The sequence below is a fragment of the Nerophis ophidion genome, linkage group LG01 (assembly GCF_033978795.1).
Source record: "Nerophis ophidion isolate RoL-2023_Sa linkage group LG01, RoL_Noph_v1.0, whole genome shotgun sequence".
Taxonomy (NCBI): Eukaryota; Metazoa; Chordata; class Actinopteri; order Syngnathiformes; family Syngnathidae; genus Nerophis; species Nerophis ophidion.
Window position 1 is genome coordinate 36356235 of NC_084611.1, and position 24000 is coordinate 36380234.

At 39.9% G+C, this 24000-nt stretch overlaps 1 protein-coding gene across 4 annotated transcripts in view; it reads left to right on the top strand.

The window, feature by feature from the left end:
- The window catches only part of pdlim5a (PDZ and LIM domain 5a), a 111752-nt gene that overhangs the window by 23414 nt on the left and 64338 nt on the right, over positions 1–24000 (top strand). For all 4 annotated transcript variants that reach the window (XM_061901963.1, XM_061901948.1, XM_061901938.1 and 1 more), the window contains exon 4: positions 23222–23261. In XM_061901963.1, coding sequence (XP_061757947.1) covers positions 23222–23261 — 40 coding nt within the window. The remainder of the gene's footprint in view (positions 1–23221; positions 23262–24000) is intronic.

A 24000-nucleotide genomic window follows, 5' to 3' on the forward strand; every position in this document is an offset into this window, starting at 1 on the left:
CTATATTATCGAATCGTGACCCCAAGAATCGATATTGAATCGAATCGTGGGACACCCAAAGATTCACAGCCTTAGTATATATATATATATATATATATATATATATATATATATATATATATATATATATATATATATATATATATATGTATATACATATATATATATATATATATATATATTTTTATATATATATATATATATATATATATATATATACCTGTGGTTCTTAACCTTGTTGGAGGTACCAAACCCCACCAGTTTAATATGCGCATTCACCAAACCCTCCTTTTTTCTCAAATTCAAGACAAAATTACACGTTTTTGGTAACTCTTTAATATGGGAAACATATTATAAGTAACAGAGACTTAATTTAGAATTTTTTGGACACTCTGGGAACATATTCTAAGTAAAAAAGTCTTAATTTAGAGATATTTGGATCGGGTTAGGGTTTTGGTTAGGGTTATAATAAGCCCATGCCATATTAAGGCATTAATAAGTACTCAATAATGATTAGTCAAAAGCCAATATGTTACTAATTTGTATGTTAATAAGCAACTAATTAATGGTGAATATGTTCCCCATACTAAAGTGTTACCATGTTTTTTTACCGGTGCACAAAATGAACCGTGCATGAACATCACCTTGTTCAAACAACAAAACCAACACAGTGCATAAACTCACACCAAATTACACACCAGCAAATCAGTCTGACTTCTGCTGTTGCCGTATCCATAATACGCCGATAGGGAGAAGTTTTTATTTACACGATAAGTTGGGTGTGTTCTGACCTCCGCCGAACCCCTGAGCCCGACTCACCGAGCCTCTAGGGTTCGATCTTTTGGCTAAAATCTTTGTTAAAAACCGACTCCTATGAAAAGTGGATATGCACAAATCAACTTGCCAGTGTTGAACAGATGGGGCTTTGATGGCAATGTTTTGAATACATCAAAGACTAGAAAACAAAATGAATTTGACTAGAATAGTGTTAAAAACTCCCACTGGATGTTTCCACGGCCAAAAATGCCTCCTTGACTTCCATGAAAAACAGTTTTTAATCTCACTGTTACTACAGTGTTAAATCTCGCATTCTGTAATGTAATATTTTTTAAAGAAAAGTTGCAATAATTGACATTTTTACTGTCATTTTAATATTGCAGACTGCATAGTTATTCTCCTCAAACACCAGATTGAACAAAACCTTCTGTTTTTCACTGTTCTTCATTTAACAGTACGTGGCGTTATTCCCAGCCTTTGTCTTGTACCGTTTAATAGGCTCCCATGCATGTGTGGATTTAATGGTCTTCAGTGCTAAAACATGTTTCAGGCTGTTCAAAATCATAGGTAATTGAGTTAAAAGCACCTACGGGTATAGTGAGTCACGTCATCCTATGAAAGAAGGGAATGTAAGTAATCAAGATATCACGCAAATAACTTTTTTTTAATGCTGCAGCTAACTTGACTGTTTCCACTTGTTTATATACTTGTGCGCTGAAAGGAGTGCCGGCTTGATAATTATTGTGTTTGACAAGCCTGCTCTTTGTGGCCTCGCGCATCAATAGTGGACTTGTCACATACATTGCATGGAGAGAGGGGCGTGCGTGTATTCATGTGGAAAGCTTCAATGACAGGCCATAATAAGTCATGGATAAACGCAATCTCTTTTTTTTAGAACTACACTAGGTGTTGAGTGTTGTTTTCCTGCGCCGGGTTCACATGCAACACCAGTCAGAAGTGATGCTAAGCTCATATCTCAGCACTCTTTGACTGGCACGCTACCTTATGGTGCTTTAAACTGATATGGTTTGACTTGCGCATGTAACGTACTGGGAAAAGATCCAGTCTCAGTCCTAAAGGAAACACAATATAGCAGCAAAAGATCAGCGGTCGAGATAGTGGTCGCACATCATGAATGTTCACTGTTCATGAAGTCATGCCCACTTGTACAGCTCTCAAACTGACAGCTGCTTGAGTTATTTTGAGTCCACAAGATGGCTTTGGGTCCCCAGCGAGGGCTTCTCTTTAGGAAGTTTATGCAGGGTTGGGGTATACGCTTTCATTTTGTTGACATTGTGTTCTCGGAATAGAGACGGCAAGGATTGAAGCCTGCATCGAGGCCAATGCACCATCTCACGTGTGATATTCATGTGCACATTATGTGCACTGAGGGATGCTCAGGCCCTTTTCCATGGCAGGAACATTCCCATGTACCCTGGTAAATGAAATACCCCCTGCATTTCCACCAAAAACGACGCGGTAAATAAAGTTTCACAGGAACTATATTAGCTCCGAGTACCTCGGTGGCACTTTGAAAGGTTATGGGGCGGGCTGTGCTTTCGAAAGCTGATTGGTTGAAGCCCTTTGTCACCGATTCTGTTTATATCTTTTATGGAGAGAATTTCTAGGCGCAGTCAGGGCGTTGAGAGTATCTGGTTTGGTCTCTGCATTTTGCAGAACATGTGGCCCTGATGACTTTATCTGGCCAGGATCTTCAGCTCTCACTGGATCGAACCGCATCCGAGTGTGAAGCGTATGGGATGAGAATCATCATCTTCAAGTCCGAGTCCATGGTTCTCTCCCGGAAAAGGGTGGAGTGCCATCTCGGGTTGGAGAGGAGATCTTGCCCCAAGTGGAGGAGTTCAAGTACCTCTGACTCTTGTTCATGAGTGAGGGAAGAGTGGATCGTGAGATCGACAGGCGGATCGGTGTGGCGTCTTCAGTAATGCAGTCGCTGTATCGGTCCGTTGTGTTGAAGAAGGAGTTGAGCCGGAAGGCAAAGCTCTCAATTTAACGGTCGATCTACGTTTCCACCCTCACCTATGGTCATGAGCTTTGGGTTATGACCGAAAGGACAAGATAGGGTGAGAAGCTCTGTCATCCAGGTGGAGCTCAAGGTAAAGCCGCTGCTCCTCCACATGGAGGTGGTTTCGGGCATCTGGTCAGGATGCTACCCAAAAGTCTCCTAAAAGAGGTGTTTCGGGCACAATCGACCGGTAGGAGACCACGGATAAGATCCAGGACACGCTGGGAAGACTATGTCTCCCGGCTGGCCTGGGAACGTTTTGGGATGCCCCGAGAGGAGCTGGATGAAGTGGCTGGGGAGAGGGAAGTCGGATAAGCGGAAAAAGATGGATGGATGGATGGAGTTAGGGCGTATCTAAAACTTTCTATTGAAATTTCAGCCACCACTAGAGTATGCGAGGACAACTTTTTTATTTCTTATTACTTGTGAATTGCTAGTACAAGCTACTGGACAACGGATAGAAAGAAAACAAAGGGAATTTTTTGACTTGCAGGAACTTTTCTGGGCATCTGAGTGCTGAAGAACGCTGATTAGGAAAACTATCTTGCAGTGGAGATGTATTTTGCTCAGCTGAAGTGTTTGAAGTATGATGCAGACTATGGTAGTTTAGGAATTTTTACAAATTTCTGCAGTGTCCTTGTGGTTAGAGTGTCCACCCTGAAATCGGTTGGTCGTGAGATCAAACTCCAGCCGAGTCAATGGTCAAAATGGAGGTTAAATCACCAAAATGATTCTGGGGCGCGGCCACCGCCGCTGCTCACTGCTCCCCTCACCTTCCAGGGGGTGAACAAGGGAATGGGTCAAATGCAGAGGTTAATTTTACCACACTCAGTGTGTGTGTGACAATCATTGGTACTTTAACTTTTTTTTTTTTTTTCAACCCAGTGGTACAGTTAAATTTGCTCCAATCAACTGACAGCATTTAGACTGGCTCCCTCCTACCACTACCTTACAGTACTATTGTGGACAGGTGTAACATAGGCCAATCATTTTCATTTCCCGACAATAAAATCTAAAATAAATGGTATTGAACTTAACTGAATTGTGTTTAAACAGGCTTTCACAATTTAAATACATGTTTTTTTAATTATTATTTCAACATACTGTACAGAGTTGTCTTGCGCAGGAAACCTTTCTCACTCCCTCACTCTGATAACGATAATAATCCTTCACCAGGTTCGCCTACACCAGTGGTCCCCAAACTACGGCCGTTGAGAGATCATGCCCGCCAGCATTCGAGATCTGGCCCGCGGGAAGTCCCATGTTATAAATAAGCCCGGCCCTCGGCCAAATTATTTTAACTCAATGCGGCCCCCGGGTCATAAAGTTTGGAGACCCCTGGCCTACAAAAACCTTGTTACCAATTAATTTCTCTAAATCAAGGGTTCCTGAACTTTTTACCTCCAATGGCCAAAGTAAAAAATGTGCCGCCGGCCAAACAAAGCGATTTAAATGGGTGAAAACACAAATAGGCTTCACGGTGGCAGAGGGGTTAGTGCGTCTGCCTCACAATACGAAGTTCCTGCAGTCCTGGGTTCAAATCCAGGCTCGGGATCTTTCTGTGGGGAGTTTGCATGTTCTCCCCGTGAATGCGTGGGTTCCCTCCGGGTACTCCGGCTTCCTCCCACTTCCAAAGACATGCACCTGGGGATAGGTTGATTGGCAACACTAAATTGGCCCTAGTGTGTGAATGTGAGTGTGAATGTTGTCTGTCTATCTGTGTTGGCCCTGCGATGAGGTGGCGACTTGTCCAGGGTGTACCCTGCCTTCCGCCCGATTGTAGCTGAGATAGGCGCCAGCGCCCCCCGTGACCCCGAAAGGGAATAAGCGGTAGAAAATGGATGGATGGATGGAAAACACAAATAGCCTGAATGCTTATAGTGAATTTTCCACAAATGAGGCAACTTGGCTGGTCAAATGTGACCTCACCTTGGGCACCTGTGCTCGGATAGTCAAGTTTGATCGCCTTATCGGCGCTCTGCCAGAGACTAGATCAACCCCAGCGGGGACAATCCGAGGATTTCCAATCTCTACCATGTTTCTGTTTTAATCTGAGTGTTGTAGCCTTTTTTGAGGTGGTAAAAGTTGCAAATGAGACAAGTGTATTTGTAGGAATCCCAATTAGATTTGCTATTGCTATCTGCATGCATACAAAAACAAAATCCCAGCGTCGAGACCTCATTGACTACGGACAAAACCTACATGGGTTATACTTGTATAGCGCTTTTTCTACCGTCAAGGTACTCAAAGCGCTTTGACACTATTTCCACATCCACACACTGATGGCGGGAGCTGCCATGCAAGGCCCTAACCACAACCCATCAGGAGCAAGGGTGAAGTGTCTTGCTCAAGGACACAACGGACGTGATGAAGTTGGTAGAAGGTGGGGATTGAACCAGTAACCCTCAGGTTGCTGGCACGACCACTCTCCCAACCGCGCCACAGCGTCCCCTAATCTAATAGCCACAGCGCCTAGAATGTTATCTTTTGTCAACTGAATTTAATAGGAAAAACATGAAAAAAAAAAAAAGTATTTTCTGACTTTTTGACTGACACGGGGCGGGGCGAAGTTGGGAGAGTGGCCGTGCCAGCAATCTGAGGGTTACTGGTTCAATCCCCACCTTCTACCACCCTAGTCACGTCCGTTGTGTCCTTGAGCAAGACACTTCACCTTTGCTCCTGATGGGTCCTGGTTAGGGCCTTGCATGGCAGCTCCCGCCATGCAGTGTGTGAATGTGTGTGTGAATGGGGGATTGTGGAAATAGTGTCAAAGCACTTTGAGTTCCTTAAAAGAAAAGGTAGAAAAGCGCTACACAAGTACAACCCATTTACCATCTAATTAATCAGAGTTCACTGTGAAAATCCTTCGTCAAAGAGAGTTCAGTAATAAACCAGAAGGAAGATTGCTCATAAAAAACAAGAACCAAATAATGACCTTTAGTCTCACAAATGCTATTCTCAGCAAAATTGTAAGACATCAGACTTAGACTTCCTTTTTATTGTCATTCAAATTTGAACTTTACAGTACCGATAAGAACGACATTTCTTTGCATTAGCTCATGGTAGTGCAGGATAAAAAAGCAATAAGGTGCAGATATAAATAAATAAATTACTGTACAGATAAATATATTGCACTTTTGCATATGCATCCAAGTCTTTGGATGTATGTTATATTGTCTTTATATTCCAGCGAGTTAATCCATTTTGGGGGGAGTTGAGGGGATTATTATGATGCGTTACAGCCTGAGGGAAGAAGCTGTTACAGAACCTGGTGGTTCTGCTTCGGAGGCTGCGGAACCTCTTCCTAGAGTCCAACAGTGAAAACAGTCCTTGGTGGGGGTGGGAGGAGTCTTTGCAGATTTTCTGAGCCCTGGTCAGGCAGCGGCTTTTTGCGATCTCCTGGATAGGAGGAAGAGGAGTCCTGATAATCTTTTCCGCCGTCCTCACTACTCTCTGGAGACACTTCCAGTCTGAGGCATTGCAGGCTCCAGTCCAGACAAAGATGCTGTTGGTCAGTAGGCTCTCTATAGTGCCTCTGTAGAATGTGGTGAGAATGGGGGGAGGGAGCTGTGCTCTTTTCATCCAATGCAAAAAGTGCATGCGCTGCTGAGCTCTTTTTACAAGAGCATCCCTTTCTTTCAGTTTTTGACCTATTTTCTAACTGACTGACATTAATGTCAATATTGCCATGGCTGTGTTACTTCTTGCCTTCTACTGTAGTAAAATCTCGAATGGGCAGCATGCGTATATGAATATGAAATGTATGTGTAGCAAGAATAAGCTTGCTTGAAATAGCTTTCAAGGGAAGAGTTGCACTGGGATTTACTAAAGACAATCCGTCAGTGACACTGTCTGCCTGCAAATAGAAAAAAGACAAATGTTAGAGCAGGAACATTGTTTTTTGATATTGAATATACTGTATATAATGTCACTAAGCTTTACGTTGTATAAACACATTTTAAATACAGTATATAAGACTGAATATTGTGTTTATAATATACTGTTGCTGCGGTATTTCCCATCCCTTTGCAAAGCTCTGCAGCTGTCTTTGTCACTTACTTGCTGTAGCAACTTGCCAGGGATGTTACATAGCCAAAGCTCCTAAACTGGCCTCACCTGTCCCCGTCTTTCATAAGTCCGCAGTATTTGCCAAAGATCATCTAAAACCCCTTCGCTGTTACTTTTGACAAGGCTCGTAGTATTTGCCAGTAATATCCTAATACCAAGAGAATGTAGCCACTTTTAGACACACCTGTCTCTGCTGGTCTTTTTTTCAAATCCTTTTTTTTTTTGCCAACGAAAATAAGAAAAGTCCAAAGAACTTTAGGGGTGAAGGTACACTAGGCCTTAGGAATTTTGCAGTTAAACACTCATCTGTCCTCTTTTGGCTTTTTGCCTTGATATATCTTTACAGAAAGCTAAAACTAGTCCTGTGTAAGCCAGTCTGTCCCGATGAATGATGACCAAACATGCAGCTGGAACATTCTAAAGGATCACATGATTTTGACCTGGAGGAAAAATAAGAAAACATGGACCTCTTACAACTCTTGGTAATGATTATAAAAGAGTTTAGGCTGTGAAGACGAGCCTGAACATAAACTACACTCCATTTTTATTCCAAACATAACAATCCACTAATTAGAGTTATACATGACTGTAAAATAATTTGCAATCAGCATGAAAAGAATGTGTTTTGAAAAGCATTGCATCGGATTACATCATCAGTCATCATCAATGATGGGTTTTTATGAGAAGCATTGCTAACCCCTCCAAAAAGACCCCACTTGAATATATGTGCGACAGAACCATCCCTCACCCACAGGAGGCGGGGTCGTCCTTATTTGTTGTGTTTTGTGCGTTGCGGTAGTCAGCAGAAAGCTGGTTAGCATGGTTAGCCGCAGGAAAGTTGGCGACCGAAAAACGTAAAATATTTTATTACGGCTCTTAAATGTGCTAAGCATGACGACAGGCGAATGTTGCACGAAGGCAGTAACTAGCACATGTTACTAATCAAATATTAGACAGCGTCAGGACTATTCTTATTTTTGATAAACCATAATTAAAGTGACACACGACAAACAGTCGCCATCATAAAATCTTTATCAATCATATGTTACCATTTATAACAATCATACAAATAGAAAAAGAAGTTAACTAATGTAAACCGTAAAAACAACTATAAAATAGTGTCGCTTACTTTGATAACAAGTAATGGCACTAGGATCGCTTTAAATAAGAGTACTTTTTTTCAAGGATTTTCCTGGGAATACTTTTTCATGATAACTTGCGCAAAAAAGCTGCAAAGAGAAAAGTAAGGGATTACAATTGGAATAATGTACTCTCACTGATTTAAACTTCTGCTGACGTCCCCCCAACATATTGAAATGTTGCATGATGTCATGTACAGTATGAAAATATTTCTAACGACTTTAAAAAAACAACATTTTGACACAGATGCAATTTTGTTCTCAGATCGTTATAAACAAATATTTTTTTTAATGTTTTACTTAGGGCTGGACGATATATCGATATATGTGATATATCACGGGGTTTGTCTCTGTGCGATATAGAAAATGACTATCGTAATATTCGAGTATACGTTCTCACGCAGTTGTTTTTAGCTGCTGGCATTACACTACAGGCTCTTCCCACTCCTTCTTGTCTCTCCTTCTCACAGACAGTAAGCGCACAAACTAACATACGTCACATACTGTCACGTCATATGTCACATACTGTCACGTCATATGTCACATACGTATACGCCCTCACGGAGCAGAGGTAGCAGCGTGGCTAACTTTAGCTGTGATGCTAGCGGAGTGTTGCGAGCGGTAATATGAGAGAGAGAAGGTGCGAATGAAGGAAGAATTAGTTCCCAAGAAAAACAGCACGGGGACCATCGTCTGGCGGTGGTTGGGCTTCGAGCGGGAATATGTCGAATAGACAACTTTAATTTGTCAAGTGTGGGGCACAAGCGTTGCTACCAAAAGTAGCATTACTGCTAATATGTAGCATCATTTGAAAAGTCACCTGCTAATAACTGTTTAATAAATACAGTTGTGTTCAATTGACTTAGTTGTGATTTCCTTCTCTGCATGAAAGTTTAAAATGGGCATATATTAATGCAGTATGAACAACAATGTTTTAATACACATAGAATCATCATACTGCTGTGATTATATGTATTAAATGTTAATTCAAGGCTAAGGCAAAATACCACGGTATATATCGTATATCGCGATATAGCCTAAAAATACAGAGATATTAAAAATCACCCAGCCCTAGTTTTACTTGAACGCATGTCATTTATTTGCTTCGTAACACTATGTACTTGGTAACAGTTTTATCTAAAGTTTTTTTGGGCTGTATTTTAATGCAAGGTTTGCCAGTGAGAGCACCAGTCAGAGTCTCTGCACTAGAAATGGGCAATATGCCCTAAAATTAGAGATGTACGATAATGGCTTTTTTTTTTTTACCGATATCCGATATTCCGATATTGTCCAACTCTTAATTACCAATACCAATATATACAGTCGTGGAATTAACACATTTTGCCTAATTTTGTTGTGATGCCCCGCTGGATGCATTAAACACTGTAACAAGGTTTTCCAAATGAATCAAGTCAAGTTATGGAAAAAAATGCCAACATGGCACTGCCATATTTACAATTGAAGTCACAAAGTGCATTTTTTTTTTAACATGCCTCAAAACAGCAGCTTGAAATTTTGGACATGCTCTTTCTGAGAGAGACTATGAGGAGGTTGAGGTGGGCGGGGTTGAGGTGGTGAAGTGGGGGGTAGCGGGGTGGTGTATATTGTAGCGTCCTGGAAGAGTTAGTGCTGAAAGGGTTTCTGGGTATGTGTTTATGTTGTGTTACGGTGCGGATGTTCTCCCGAAATGTGTTTGTCATTGTTGTTTGGTGTGGGTTCACAGTGTGGCGTATATTTGTAACAGCGTTAAAATTGTTTATACGGCCACCCTCAGTGTGACCTATATGGCTGTTGACCAAGTATGCATTGCATCAGCTTGTGACTGTGAAAAGCCGTGCAGACCCGCAAAGGAAGTGCCTATAAGTTTTATTGGCGCTCTGTAACTCTCCCTAAGTCCGTGTATATAACGGCGTTTTTTAAAAAGTCATACTTCTTACTTTTTGAAACCGATACCGATAACTATGAAACAGATGCCGAAATTTTCCGATATTACATTTTAAAGCATTTATCGTCCGATAATATCGGCAGTCCGATATTATCGGACATACCTACCTAAAATCTTATGAATATCGCGATATATATTGCAGCCTTCTGCGATAACGATAGATATCGCAATGTATTATTTGGTATGTAAAAGATAATAGAAGCATTTCAAAACGGGTTGCAATGGATCCTAATTTGGTTGCTGACGTGGTAACATATTGCGCTCTTTCTGGTCAAATTATTTTTACAAAACTGTTATTATTCCACTTGGTAATTTACTGTTATTATCTGCTTACTTTATCTTGTAACATGGTTCTACATACACTTCTGTATTTAAAGTATGTTCAATACTTTACAATGGTTTTGGGCATTACTACAAATATAGTTATTAATCCAATAAGTAGTTACAGTATTGCACTATTGTCATACCAATGCTAATACTTAATTTTTTTTTAAGATCATTTAATGATTACATTTTTCATCACACTTGGATGGCGATGTGACACAATCAAATAAATGTTTAAATTGGCCCTGATTTAAATCATTGTTGCCCTCAAAAGAGAACTGCGCTTTTTGGGGGAATTCTGCCAATCATTAATCCTCATGCAAGACAAGCAGACATGTTTTTCTTTTTTATGCATTTTAACTTGTAAATAAATGCTAGCAAAAGTCAAATAACAATGGAGGTAATTGGGAATCACTCTATTCCTGTTATGATCCGCCACCCGGATCATACATTGTTTTGGTTTTTGAGTCTTTTTGTGTTTCCTGATTATTTTTGTACTCTTCCGATCCCTGGTTTGTGCACTTCCTTGTTTTGTCTTGTTACTATGGTTTCTCATTTGTTCCACCTGCTCTGTTTTTTTGACGCACGCCTGTTTATAATTACTGTCTCCTTGTATTTAAGCCTGCCTTGTCCCTTTGTTCAGTCTTGATTCGTTCTGTCACGTTGGAAACGCATTTTGGAAGCGCGTGGTGTCACCCCGAGATGCATGAGGACCAGACAGACAGGAATTGCATGTAGGAGCTTGCTTTAATACAAAAATAAAATAACACTGGTACAAAACGGCAAAAGAAAGCGCGTGCGCTCGGCACCTCAATTTTGGACCCTGGACTCACTGCTACGTTTAGCGTTAGCTTCCCGTGCAAAGGCACGCACTTTCTTTTGCCGTTTTGTACCAGTGTTATTTTATTTTTGTATTAAACCAAGCTCCTACCTGCAATTCCTGTCTGTCTGGTCCTTGTGCATCTCGGGGTGACACCACGCGCATCCAAAATGCGTTTCCAACAAGACAATTCCGTCTATAAAGCACTCTAAAAAAAACTCTATCAACAATTTGTATACACGCTGTAAGTATATTTGTAATGTAGTAACAGGCACATTATAACAACATGCAATATTTACTTATTTTACTCATTTTAAGCATACAACAGCGTATTAATTTCAAAGACGAATCAGAACGTTCACTCTTTCCTTCAACACCTACATCAAATCATGGCAGACTTCATGAGAAACAACAACCTCCTAGTCCGAGTCCATGGTTCTCGCCCGGAAAAGGGTGGAGTCGCATCTCCTGGTTGGGGAAGAGATCTTGCCCCAAGTGGAGGACTTCAAGTACCCCGGAGTCTTGTTCACGAGTGAGGGAAGAGTGGATCGTGAGATCTACAGGCAGATCGGTGCGGCGTCTTCAGTAATGTGGACACTGTATCGATAAAGAAGGAGCTGAGCCGGAAGTCAAAGCTCTCAATTTACCAGTTGATCTACGTTCCCATCCTCACCTATGGTCATGAGATTTGGGTTATGACAGAAAGCACTGGATCACGAGTACAAGCTGCCGAAATGAGTTTCATTTGCCGGGTGGCGGGGCTCTCCCTTATAGATAGGGGGAGTGAAGTAGTTAGAGGAGAGGTTGCATATGTCTACTTACCACCTGCTTGCTAACCTCTGGCTGACAGACACTGCCAATGGTTAGCCCTTGTGGTGAACGGAGAAGCAGCATTGTGCGTCAGTCTTCCCCTGGCAGTACACAGCCTCTCCTTTACCAAGATTCCTGTCAGGCCTCCACGTGGCCACTGACGGAAACTAGGGCCCTGCCGCCCAAGGCAAACGTGGCAGGGGATCTCGGAGCTGAAGTGGTCCCAGAGGCGTGATGCGCAGGCCCACTTTGTGGACACACCCTGGCTTCACCCAACCACTGCCCCGCTGCCTTGGGGGTTAGTCTGGGAATACAAAAGGCTAGGGGAGCACACCCTGAGTGAAAAGCAAGTGCTGGTAGGCGCACCATAGGCGGTCCTCCGACAGACCGGAGCTCCGGCAGCCTCCTGCAGCTGTGAAGAGGTGCTGATCGTCCCGGGTTTCCTTTGCCACCGGATACAGCTCCCCACGGCCAAGAAGTGACGTTGGAGTCTGCGCGTCTCCCTCGTTGAAAAAGACCTCAACGGCGAAGTGGGCGGATGATGGTTGCATAGAAGCTCCACAGGCGGAGGAAGGCTGCAGCAAAGATGGGCCCCCACTTGTCTTGGTCTCCATGCCATTGGACCCTGGCCTTCTCTTTGCCAAGGACAGTGTGGTGGCTGTCAGTGCACCAGTCTCCCCACTTTAAAAGATTCCACGCACAGTTGTTCTCCTGAAGGCAATCCCACCAACAGGAGGACAATACATACTTGTTTCGAGTGATCGCCGACGAGGACATCAAGAGTAGCCAAATTAGGTTGTTCGGGCATCTGGTCAGGATGCCACCCGGACGCCTCCCGGGGGAGGTGTTTAGGACAAGTAGGAGGCCACGGGGAAGACCAAGGACACATTGGGAAGACTGTCTCCCGGCTGTCCTGGTAACGCCTCGGGATCCCCCGGGAGGATCTGGGGGTAAGGACCCCCGCGGCCCCATCTCGGATAAGTGAAAGAAAATGGATGGATGGATGAACACAATCCAGTGAAAAAATTTAAAAGAGCTAGTGCTGCTAACTGCTAATGCTATCAATCACAGCTCCATTGAAACCCTCGCTCGGGAACAGGCTGCGCCTTATAAAAAGCAGAAACACTGTTCTCTCATATGAAACCTTTCTCAACTGCACTTACCAGATATTTGAAGGTAATTTTTTAAAGTAACATACTAATTACTTTTCCTCATCATTATTTATTGTATTTTTGATTGTATTTTTTTACTCATCCTTCCCCAGTGTTTTACCTTTTTCCCCATCTTTTACGGGGCGCCTTGTGGCGACCCATCAGCGTTCCTGTTCTGTAACCCTGTGCACTGTTTGTTTGTCTAATCTTGAACGGGTTTGTCCTGAAAACAAAGTTTTGTTGTACTTGTGCAATGACAATAAAGACCTACCTACCTACCTACCTATGTAAGTGATTCAATTACATTTTTGGCAATAATTATTTATTTTTTAAAAGTAATTTTCAGAACACTGCTCATTACTTATGTTTGCACTGACCTGAATACTGACTAAATTGACCAGCGCCACCTTTTAGGTTGTGTACCTGTGTGTCTGTGTATCTGCAGTTAAGGTAAAGAAGCATATGCCTTAAAAATAATTTGTTACTATAACAATCTACAAGGTTAACATAGCTGGCTTCTCTTTCTTTCCCTCCATTGTTCTGCTTTCTTTTGTATCTCTAGTTATCAATACTTATGTATTATTGCATTTGAACAACTGTATTGTTGATATTAGAGGTAAATTATTGCTATTATTAATTATCAATAGTGCTATTTCTATTGGTATTTGTATTGCTCCAATTGTAGTGTAATAATGTTTATTGTCATTTATGTATTATTAATATTTATTTCACTAACTGCTTCTTTGCTAGTGTCCTCCCTGCGATCGGTAGGATGTGAGTTCAAACCCCGGCCGAGGCATATCAAAGACCATAAAATTGGGACCCATTACCTTCCTGCTTGACACTCAGCATCAAGGGTTGGAATTGAGGGTTAAATCACAAAAAATTATTCCCGGGCGGGGCCACCCCTGCTGCTCACTACTCTGTTCACCTCCCAGGGGGTGATCAAGGATGATGAGTCAAATGCAGAGAATAATTTCGCCACACATAGTATGTGTGTGACAATCATTTGTACTTTAACTTTATCACTTTTACCATCAGATTTGTACATATCGTATTTGCTGATGTTGCTCTATTGTTGTCCTTGTTGTTGTAGTTGTTGTTGTGTTTGCTGTTGTTTTTGTCTCTCTGTCTTATTCCCCTCTTGTCCCCACAATTTCCCCCTCTTTCTTCCCTTTTTTTTAATTCTATCCCCTCCTCCTCCAACCTGGCTGCACCAAATGATCATATAATAAATACATTTAATAAAGTCATTTATACATAAGGCAACAAGAAGTATCCCACACTTTAAAGTAAATTTGTACAGCCGATATGGGCATCGACATCAACAGTATGATTTGCCTGAGGAGCTGGACAGGACAAAAATAAATAAATAAAAATAATTTGCAAGGTTAATCTGATTTATACATAATTAATGAGATTGTTTTTGTGATTAATCACATGCTTTAACACATTAACTTTAACAACACTTAGCAATACTATAGTTACGGTATTCATCAATGATGGGTTTTAATGAGTAGCATGAACTTGTATTTAAATGTGTCTTTTTACCTGCCGTATTTTTCGGACTATAAGTCGCAGTTTTTTTCATAGTTTGGCCGGGGGTGCGACTTATACTCAGGATCGACTTACGTTTCAAATATTTTCTAATAGCCAGATGTCTATATTGTTAGTTCCTGATAAGCTCTTTAAAACAGTAGCTTCCACGCTGAGCTGATGGTTCAATTCAACCCATTTAAACTATCTTCCAACAAACGTTATCCAGGTTTCCATCCACACCATATCATTGCTTCCTCCGACTGGACCGCGCTATGTTGGGAATTTATTAATTTTATGCAACACTTTTCCAGCACATGACGGATCCATGGCATAGTAACCCAGCTATGTTTTTGTGTTTGTCTAGCACAGCTTGTCTCTTCTTTCTTAAGCTGTTTTTATTACAGTTATTTATGAAAGACAATAAATAACGATTTTTCAGTTGGCTCTTGTCGGTGCAGCACTATTAAATGTTATTTAATGAATTTAATGCCCAAATTCCAACATTTTGCTTCTGTCCTGTGTTGTCCTTTTCAAGCAGTGCTCTGGAGCTGGAGACCTTTTTTTGTACGTTCATTTATTTGGTCTCTAATGGTCTAGCTTTCTGGACTTCTTAGTACCTTTTTCCTTCTGGGACTGAGCATGTATTTATCGCTTATGTTATTTTAGTGCTTCTTTAACGTTTTCCGCAGTGAGCTGCACACCTGCAATTCTTTTTATGATATGTGTATGTTTGGGTGTGTGCGGATGCTGAGTTTTACAAAACACTATTCACATTTGTTCTAAGAAATCAAGTCTACATACACTGGTTACTCAGTTTTCACTGGAAATCTGTTCCAAAATATCCAACAAAGAGTAAATTGTGCAACTAAATGAAATTTACCAATAGGAAATGATACCAATCCAATTATTCAGTTCCAGACCTACAGAATTTTAAACACAAAACACATTTTATAGGTATTACAATTTTACACGCTTGAAACAATGTGAAACACTGCTGGCATTTGCAACTGCCTGTGGCCCCATGGTTGCTTATTTTGCTGTCATACGTAATAAAATAAAAAGCACAGAGACTTGAGTCACCAACACTTGGGATTCTTGAGTTTAGACACTTAATTCCACAGAATGATACGCTCATGAGGAACTAGTTTTGTTTGGTGCAATGTTTGGCGGTATTATAACTGAGAAGGTATTACGAATCCTTTCAAAAGTTATCCATCCACAGCCCACAGTTTTCATTTGATCGGAACCGTTCAAGTGTCAAAATGTTTGTCTCAGTTTGGCCGGGGGTGCGACTTATACTCAGGATCGACTTACGTTTCAAATATTTAACACAATACCGTAAAATATCAAATAATATTAATTAGCTCATTCACGTAAGAGACTAGACGCATAAGATTTCATGTGATTTAGCAATTAGGAGTGACAGATTTTTTGGTAAACGTATAGCATATTCTATATGTTACAGTTATTTAAATGACTCTTACCATAATATGTTACGTTAACATACCACGCACCTTCTCGGTTGGTTATTTATGCCTCATATACTGTAACGTACACTTATTCAACCTGTTGTTCACTTTTCTTTATTTATTTTACATTTCCTTTCAAATGTATATTCTTGGTGTTGGGTTTTATCAAATAAATTTCCCCAAAAAAGGCGACTTATACTCCAGTGCGACTTATATATGTTTTTTTCCTTTTTTATTATGCATTTTCGGCAGGTGCGACTTATACTCCGGAGCGACTTATACGGTATAAAATACGGTATATAATTATACAATTTGATGGATTTCTGTTTTACATTTATGGTAGTATGTTCTCTAAAACTGCACAAATGATTGTCTTTACAAGGTAGAGCGATGAGGACAAATGATGAAGTGCTGCTGGCGTCACTGCCACCCAGACTCAGTTGTGGCACGGTTCCAAAGCAACGCTGAAATAGCAGTGGTTGCACACACGCAGACATATTAGCCGCTTATATAACACGGTTTAGAATTTAGTATGCGACAGTGATAAATAAACCTGGACAGTGAATGTGCAAAGGCAAGACAAAACAAGGCTTTAATAAATAGCAGCTCCTCCCTTAGACAATTAATTAAATTATTCCGCAGTGTGACACATGCCAGAAGACGTTGGTACATTTTTCCACTTGGTGTTCAAGAGGCATTAATGACATGCCTGTCAGCGTCACGTTGTCACCGTCTGCCACTCACTCTTTGACCCTCACACATTTGAGCTATGGAGAAACATTCCAGGGGGTAAAGTATCTGATAGGGTGTGAGGTCCCATTGTTTCCTCCAAGGCACATCACATCATATCCCGAGAGAGAAAGTCATATTTCATTCCTTTATGTGCTGCACGTAAAACACAATTCACTTTAAAGTGATTTTTTTTTACTGTTGTTTTAATATGTAGTAGGCACTAAACAAACGCGCAAGTCGTCGTCTTCTCCGGGCCTCTGCTGGGGCTGACAGATAGATTTTGGAAAGGTCATCCGAGGCGGTTAAAAACACTGCATGCAAAGCCCCAAGAGACCCAAAAGTAATATAGTAAAACAGTAGGTTTCTTGTATGGAAGTCTAACATTACATTTGTCTTCATAAATCCTCAGAGAAAGCTTTCTGTTTTGTTTCTAAACGTAATATATTTCATGTTTTCATTTCTCACTACAATGTAATGAAGGTGACGTAAACTTTGCTGTTCTCATGTTTCCCTCACTTTTTTTTAAATCCTAATTATGGAAATTGAATTGAATATCAACAAAGATGTAGTTAAAGCCCCACAGAGAAATATTTTGCCTTTGAATGCACTCTTCAGATTAAAGAGAAAATACTTTAGTGTCTGCAAATCCAGAAATCCAAATGTATCCGTTTAACTGCTCTTCATTTCCGTATCATACTTATGTTTATTTTACAGTTGTACAGTGCAAAATGTCAGTGTTCAAAAAAAAAAAAGAAAAAAATACAAAAATTAGGTGTATTTTATTTGAACTAAGCAAAATGATCTACCAATAGAACAAGAAAATTTGGCTTGTCAAGACTTGCCAAAACAAGTAAAATTAGCTAACTTCAATGAACCCAAAAATACCTTAAAATACGTATGTTCTCACTACTATACGAATATGTATTTTCTATTGTTTAATTGAAAATTAAACAGCAAATTCCATTTGGCTGTCATCTGTTTTATTATGAGACACAATTGTGTCAAAGTCATGATTTGTTATTTTTCATGCTTGAAATAAGAATTTATTACTTTAAAAAAGTTGTTTTATACTTGTGAGTGTTAAAGACACAGCTTTGCAACAGTTGATATTCTAGTTTCAAGCATGTTTTACTCAATATAGGTCATCAAATCTCAGCAACAAGTTGTAACATCTTACTGAGATAATTTAGGACCAAAACCCTTAAAACAAGTAAATCACTCTAACATAACATCTGCTTAGTGAGAAGAATTATTTTAGACAGAAAATAAGTAGATATCGCCCTTATTTGGGATATTTTAAACTTAAATTAGATTTTCAGTTTTCAGTAAAAAAAAAAATACCCACACACACATTAAAAAAAGAAAAAAAACTAAACTAAAAATATCTAATTTGGCTACTCTTGACCCTATTACCCTTATTAAAACACATTCTAATTTCAGTTTTGCACAAAAAGAAAATATTATTGATATACAGTTTACAGTACAGTGGTACCTAGGGGTACCAGTTTAATTGTTTCTGTGACGCAGCTCGTACCTTGAAAAACTATTGCAAAACAGGCATTTTGTCATGTAACATGCCTTTCAAAAAGTAGTACAACTGATAATTAATTTTTTTAAATGATGTAGCGACTTGTCCAGGGTGTACCTTGCCTGGGGTACACCTTCACACCTCATTGGAGGGACTTAATTGATTTATTTAAAATAATATATTTACTGTACATATTTACACAATCATTCATATTTACTGTGCATATTTACACACACATTCATATTTACTGCACATATTTACACACACATTCATATTTACTGTACATATTTACACACACATTCATATTTACTGTACATATTTACACAATCATTCATATTTACTGTACATATTTACACACACATTCATATTTACTGTACATATTTACACACATGGCAGCACGGTGGTACAGGGGTTAGTGCATGTACCTCACAATATCAAGGTCCTGAGTAGTCCTGAGTTAAATCCCAGGCTCGGGATCTTTCTGTGTGGAGTTTGCATGTTCTCCCCATGAATGCGTGGGTGCCCTTCCGATACTCCAGCTTCCTCCCACCTCCAAAGACATGCACCTGGGGATAGGTTGATTGGCAACACTAAATTGGCCCTAATGTGTGAATGTGAGTGTGAATGTTGTCTGTCTATCTGTGTTGGCCCTTCCACCCTGAATGCAGCTGGGATAGGTTCCAGCACCCCCTGCGACCCCAAAATGGACGTGGTAGAAAATGGATGGATGGATAATCCATTTCTTCTGCAGTTACACAACATACAATCTTGTCAAGACATATGTCATGGGTTATATGTATTTCTACCTTTAAGGTACTCAAAGTGCTTTGATGCTATTTCCACAATCACCCATTCCTACACACATTCACACACACATTCAAGGCCCTACCCACGACCCATCAGGAGTGAGGGTGAAGTGTCTTGCTCAAGGACACAACGGACGGGACTAGGATGGCGAAAGCCAGGTATCGAATAAGGAACCCTCTAGTTGCTGGCACGGCCCATCTACCAACTGAGCCACGCCATCCCAAGAAATATTCTTTCTGGAGAATGTTGAGTGAATTAAGTAGTGAGACAGCGCCCTATGCTGGGTTCATAGCTGCATCTTTTCCCCTATGCCGATGGCGCAATTAAACCATTTTAGAATTAAGTTACCATTATAACTATATATATATATATATATATATATATATATATATATATATATATAAGTCACTATTATGTTGGATCCACTATGGACTGGACTTTCACAATATTATGTTTGATCCATTATGGACTAGACTCTCACTATTATGTTAGATCCACTATGGACTGGATTTTCACAATATTATGTTTGATCCACTATGGACTGGACTCCCACTATTATGTTGGATCCACTATGGACTGGACTTTCACAATATTATGTTTGATCCATTATGGACTGGACTCTCACTATTATGTTAGATCCACTATGGACTGGATTTTCACAATATTATGTTTGATCCACTATGGACTGGACTCTCACTATTATGTTAGATCCACTATGGACTGGACTCTCACTATTATGTTGGATCCACTATGGACTGGACTTTCACAATGTTATGTTGGATCCACTATGGACTGGACTCTCACTATTATGTTAGATCCACTATGCACTAGACTCTCACACTATTATGTTGAATCCACTATGGACTGGACTCACAGTATTATGTTAGATCCACTACGAACTGGACTCTCACTATTATGTTAGATCCACTATGAACTAAACTGTTACTATAATTTTAGATCCACTATGGACTGGACTCTCACTATTATGTTAGGTCCACTATGGACTAGACTGTCATGGTTTTGTTAGGTCCACGATGGACTGGACTCTCACTATTATGTTAGATCCACTCTGGACTGGACTCTCACTATTATGTTGGATCCACTATGGACTGGACTCTCACTATTATGTTAGATCCACTATGGACTGGACTTTCACAATATTATGTTTGATCCACTATGGACTAGACTCTCACTATTATGTTGGATCCACTATGGACTGGACTCTCACTATTATGTTAGATCCACTATGGACTGGACTTTCACAATATTATGTTTGATCCATTATGGACTGGACTCTCACTATTATGTTAGATCCACTATGGACTGGACTTTCACAATATTATGTTTGATCCACTATGTACTGGACTCTCACTATTATGTTAGATCCACTATGGACTGGACTTTCACAATATTATGTTCGATCCACTTTGGACTGTACTCTCACTATTATGTTAGATCCACTATGGACTGGACTTTCACAATATCACGTTTGATCCATTATGGACTGGACTCTCACTATTATGTTAGATCCATTATGGACTGGACTTTCACAATATTATATTCGATCCACTTTGGACTGGACTCTCACTATTATGTTAGATCCACTATGGACTGGACTTTCACAATATTATGTTTGATCCATTATGGACTGGACTCTCACTATTATGTTAGATCCATTATGGACTGGACTTTCACAATATTATGTTTGATCCACTATGGACTGGACTCTCACTATTATGTTAGATCTACTATGGACTGGACTCTCACTATAATGTTAGATCCACTATGTACTGGACTCTCACTATTATGTTAGATCCACTATGGACTGGACTCTCACTATTATGTTAGATCCACTATGGACTGGACTATCACTATTATGTTAGATCCACTATGGACTGGACTTTCACAATATTATGTTCGATCCACTTTGGACTGTACTCTCACTATTATGTTAGATCCACTATGGACTGGACTTTCACAATATCATGTTTGATCCATTATGGACTGGACTCTCACTATTATGTTAGATCCATTATGGACTGGACTTTCACAATATTATATTCGATCCACTTTGGACTGGACTCTCACTATTATGTTAGATCCACTATGGACTGGACTTTCACAATATTATGTTTGATCCATTATGGACTGGACTCTCACTATTATGTTGGATCCATTATGGACTGGACTTTCACAATATTATGTTTGATCCACTATGGACTGGACTCTCACTATTATGTTAGATCTACTATGGACTGGACTCTCACTATTATGTTAGATCCACTATGGACTGGACTCTCACTATTATGTTGGATCCACTATGGACTGGACTCTCACTATTATGTTAGATCCACTATGGACTGGACTTTAACAATATTTCGTTTGATCCAGCACCCATCAGCAGCAAGGGTGAAGTGTCATAATAGTGATCCACTATGGACTGGACTCTCACTATTATGTTAGATCCACTATGGACTAGATTCTCACTATTATGTTAGATCCACTATGGACTGGACTCTCACTATTATGTTAGATCCACTATGGACCGGACTCTTTCTATTATGGTAGATCCACTATAGACTAGACTCTCACTATTATGTTAGATCCACTATGGATTGGACTCTCACAATATTATGTTCGATCCACTATGGACTGGATTCACACTATTATGTTGAATCCACTATGGACTGGACTCTCAGTATTTTGTTAGATCCACTACGAACTGGACTCTCAGTATTTTGTTAGATCCACTACGAACTGGACTCTGACTATTATGTTAGATCCGCTATGGACTAGACTCTCACTATTATGTTAGATCCACTATTCCACTATGAACTAGACTGTTACTATAATGTTAGATCCACTATGGACTGGACTCTCACTATTATGTTAGGTCCACTATGGACTAGACTGTCACTATTTTGTTAGATCCACGATGGACTGGACTCTCACTATTATGTTAGATCCACTCTGGACTGGACTCTCACTATTATGTTAGATCCACTATGGACTGGACTCTCACTATTATGTTAGATCCACTATGGACTAGACTCTCACTATTATTTTAGATCCACTATGGACTAGACTCTCACTATTATGTTAGATCCACGATGGACTGGACTCTTACTATTATGTTGGATCCACTATGGACTGGACTCTCACTATTATGTTAGATCCACTATGGACCAAACTCTTACTATTATGGTAGATCCACTATATACTAGACTCTCACTATTATGTCAGATCCACTATGGACTGGACTCTCACAATATTATGTTTGATCCACTATGGACTGGACTTTCACAATATTATGCTAGACCCACTCGACGTCAATTGCACCGGTCTCCTCCACATCTGCGGTCCTCTCCAAGGTTTCTCATTGTCATCCCACTGGGTTGAGTTTTTCCTTGCCTTGATGTGGGATCTGAACCGAGGATGTCGTTGTGGCTTGTGCAGCCCTTTGAGACACTTGTGATTTAGGTCTATATAAAAAAACATTGATTGATTGATTATCACCATCATCCATCGAATAAATACATGTTGCACCTCAAATAATCTCTTTTACACTCAAAGACAAATAATATCTTGATAGCTGCAATTACCTTTATGTTGACATCTAATACTGCCATGTACTGCAGAGGCTGGTATGTTAATTGTAATGGTCATGGTACTCTCTGCAGCTGAGTAAGTTAACGCCGGCAGCTGTTACATGAGGAAATTTGGTGGAGGCATGATACAATCTCAATAAAAATCTGCAATAATCTGTTTCGATGTGAGAATGGTTTAAAATTATGATGTTTAGAGGTGTGGCGAGGGTGCTCTCAGGTGACCTTTCGAGGAACCTTAAGTGGCCTTCAAAGATATCAGAGCGAGAGTATCAAATGGATGGAGGCTGTTCTGGACTAAAAACAGCCGCCTTTAAAAGCACACGTACTCACATTTGGTCGTTTGCAGCTCCTCAGGTTTTTACAGTCCGGCACATAGCGAGACAATTTAGATTCTGTGCCATCAAATGACACGCAGATCTTTTGGCTTATTAAATTGTATTGATAAGCTTTAAATGATGCATTCTTCTTTTTGTTTCAGAGTTTCCAGTGCTCCCAAACCTCCTCCGGTAGCACCTAAGGTAATATCACAATATTTTTCACAGTAAATCCCATCATCATAACATTAGTTGGATTATTTTACTGCATATTGTTTTGTTGCATGACTATAAACATCCATAAGTTATAGAAAACACGCTGATGCCTCTGTGTACATTTATATGTTTTCAGTATTGTCTCAATATGAGAAAATGGCTCGCTAAATTAGCAACTACCATTAGGTTTGAATGCTGAGAGATAGCAAACAAAACAAAAGATGTGCAGAAAAATAGACTGATAGGACATCACAGCAAATCATAGCAATCCTCAGATATGAATACAATTGGAATGGTCTTCATAGAACCTTTATTAACTGTACCGCCAATGTTTTACTGTGACATTTGAACTTTATACCAGTCAAGTATAAGTGAAGATTGATCTGTTTATATTCATCACACAAGTTTCGAAAGAAGTTGAAGCAGGACTTAGTAAATTTCCAACCAGATATATTTTCCTAACTTTTGGGATGGAACAAACCCCGTTTCCATATGAGTTGGGAAATTGTGTTACATGTAAATATAAACGGAATAAAATGATTTGCAAACCATTTACAACCCATATTCAGTTGAATATGCTACAAAGACAACATATTTGATGTTTGAACTGATAAACATTTTTTTTGCAAATAATCATTAACTTTAGAATTTGATGCGAGCAACACGTGACAAAGAAGTTTGGAAAGGTGGCAATAAATACTGATAAAGTTGAGAAATTCTCATCAAA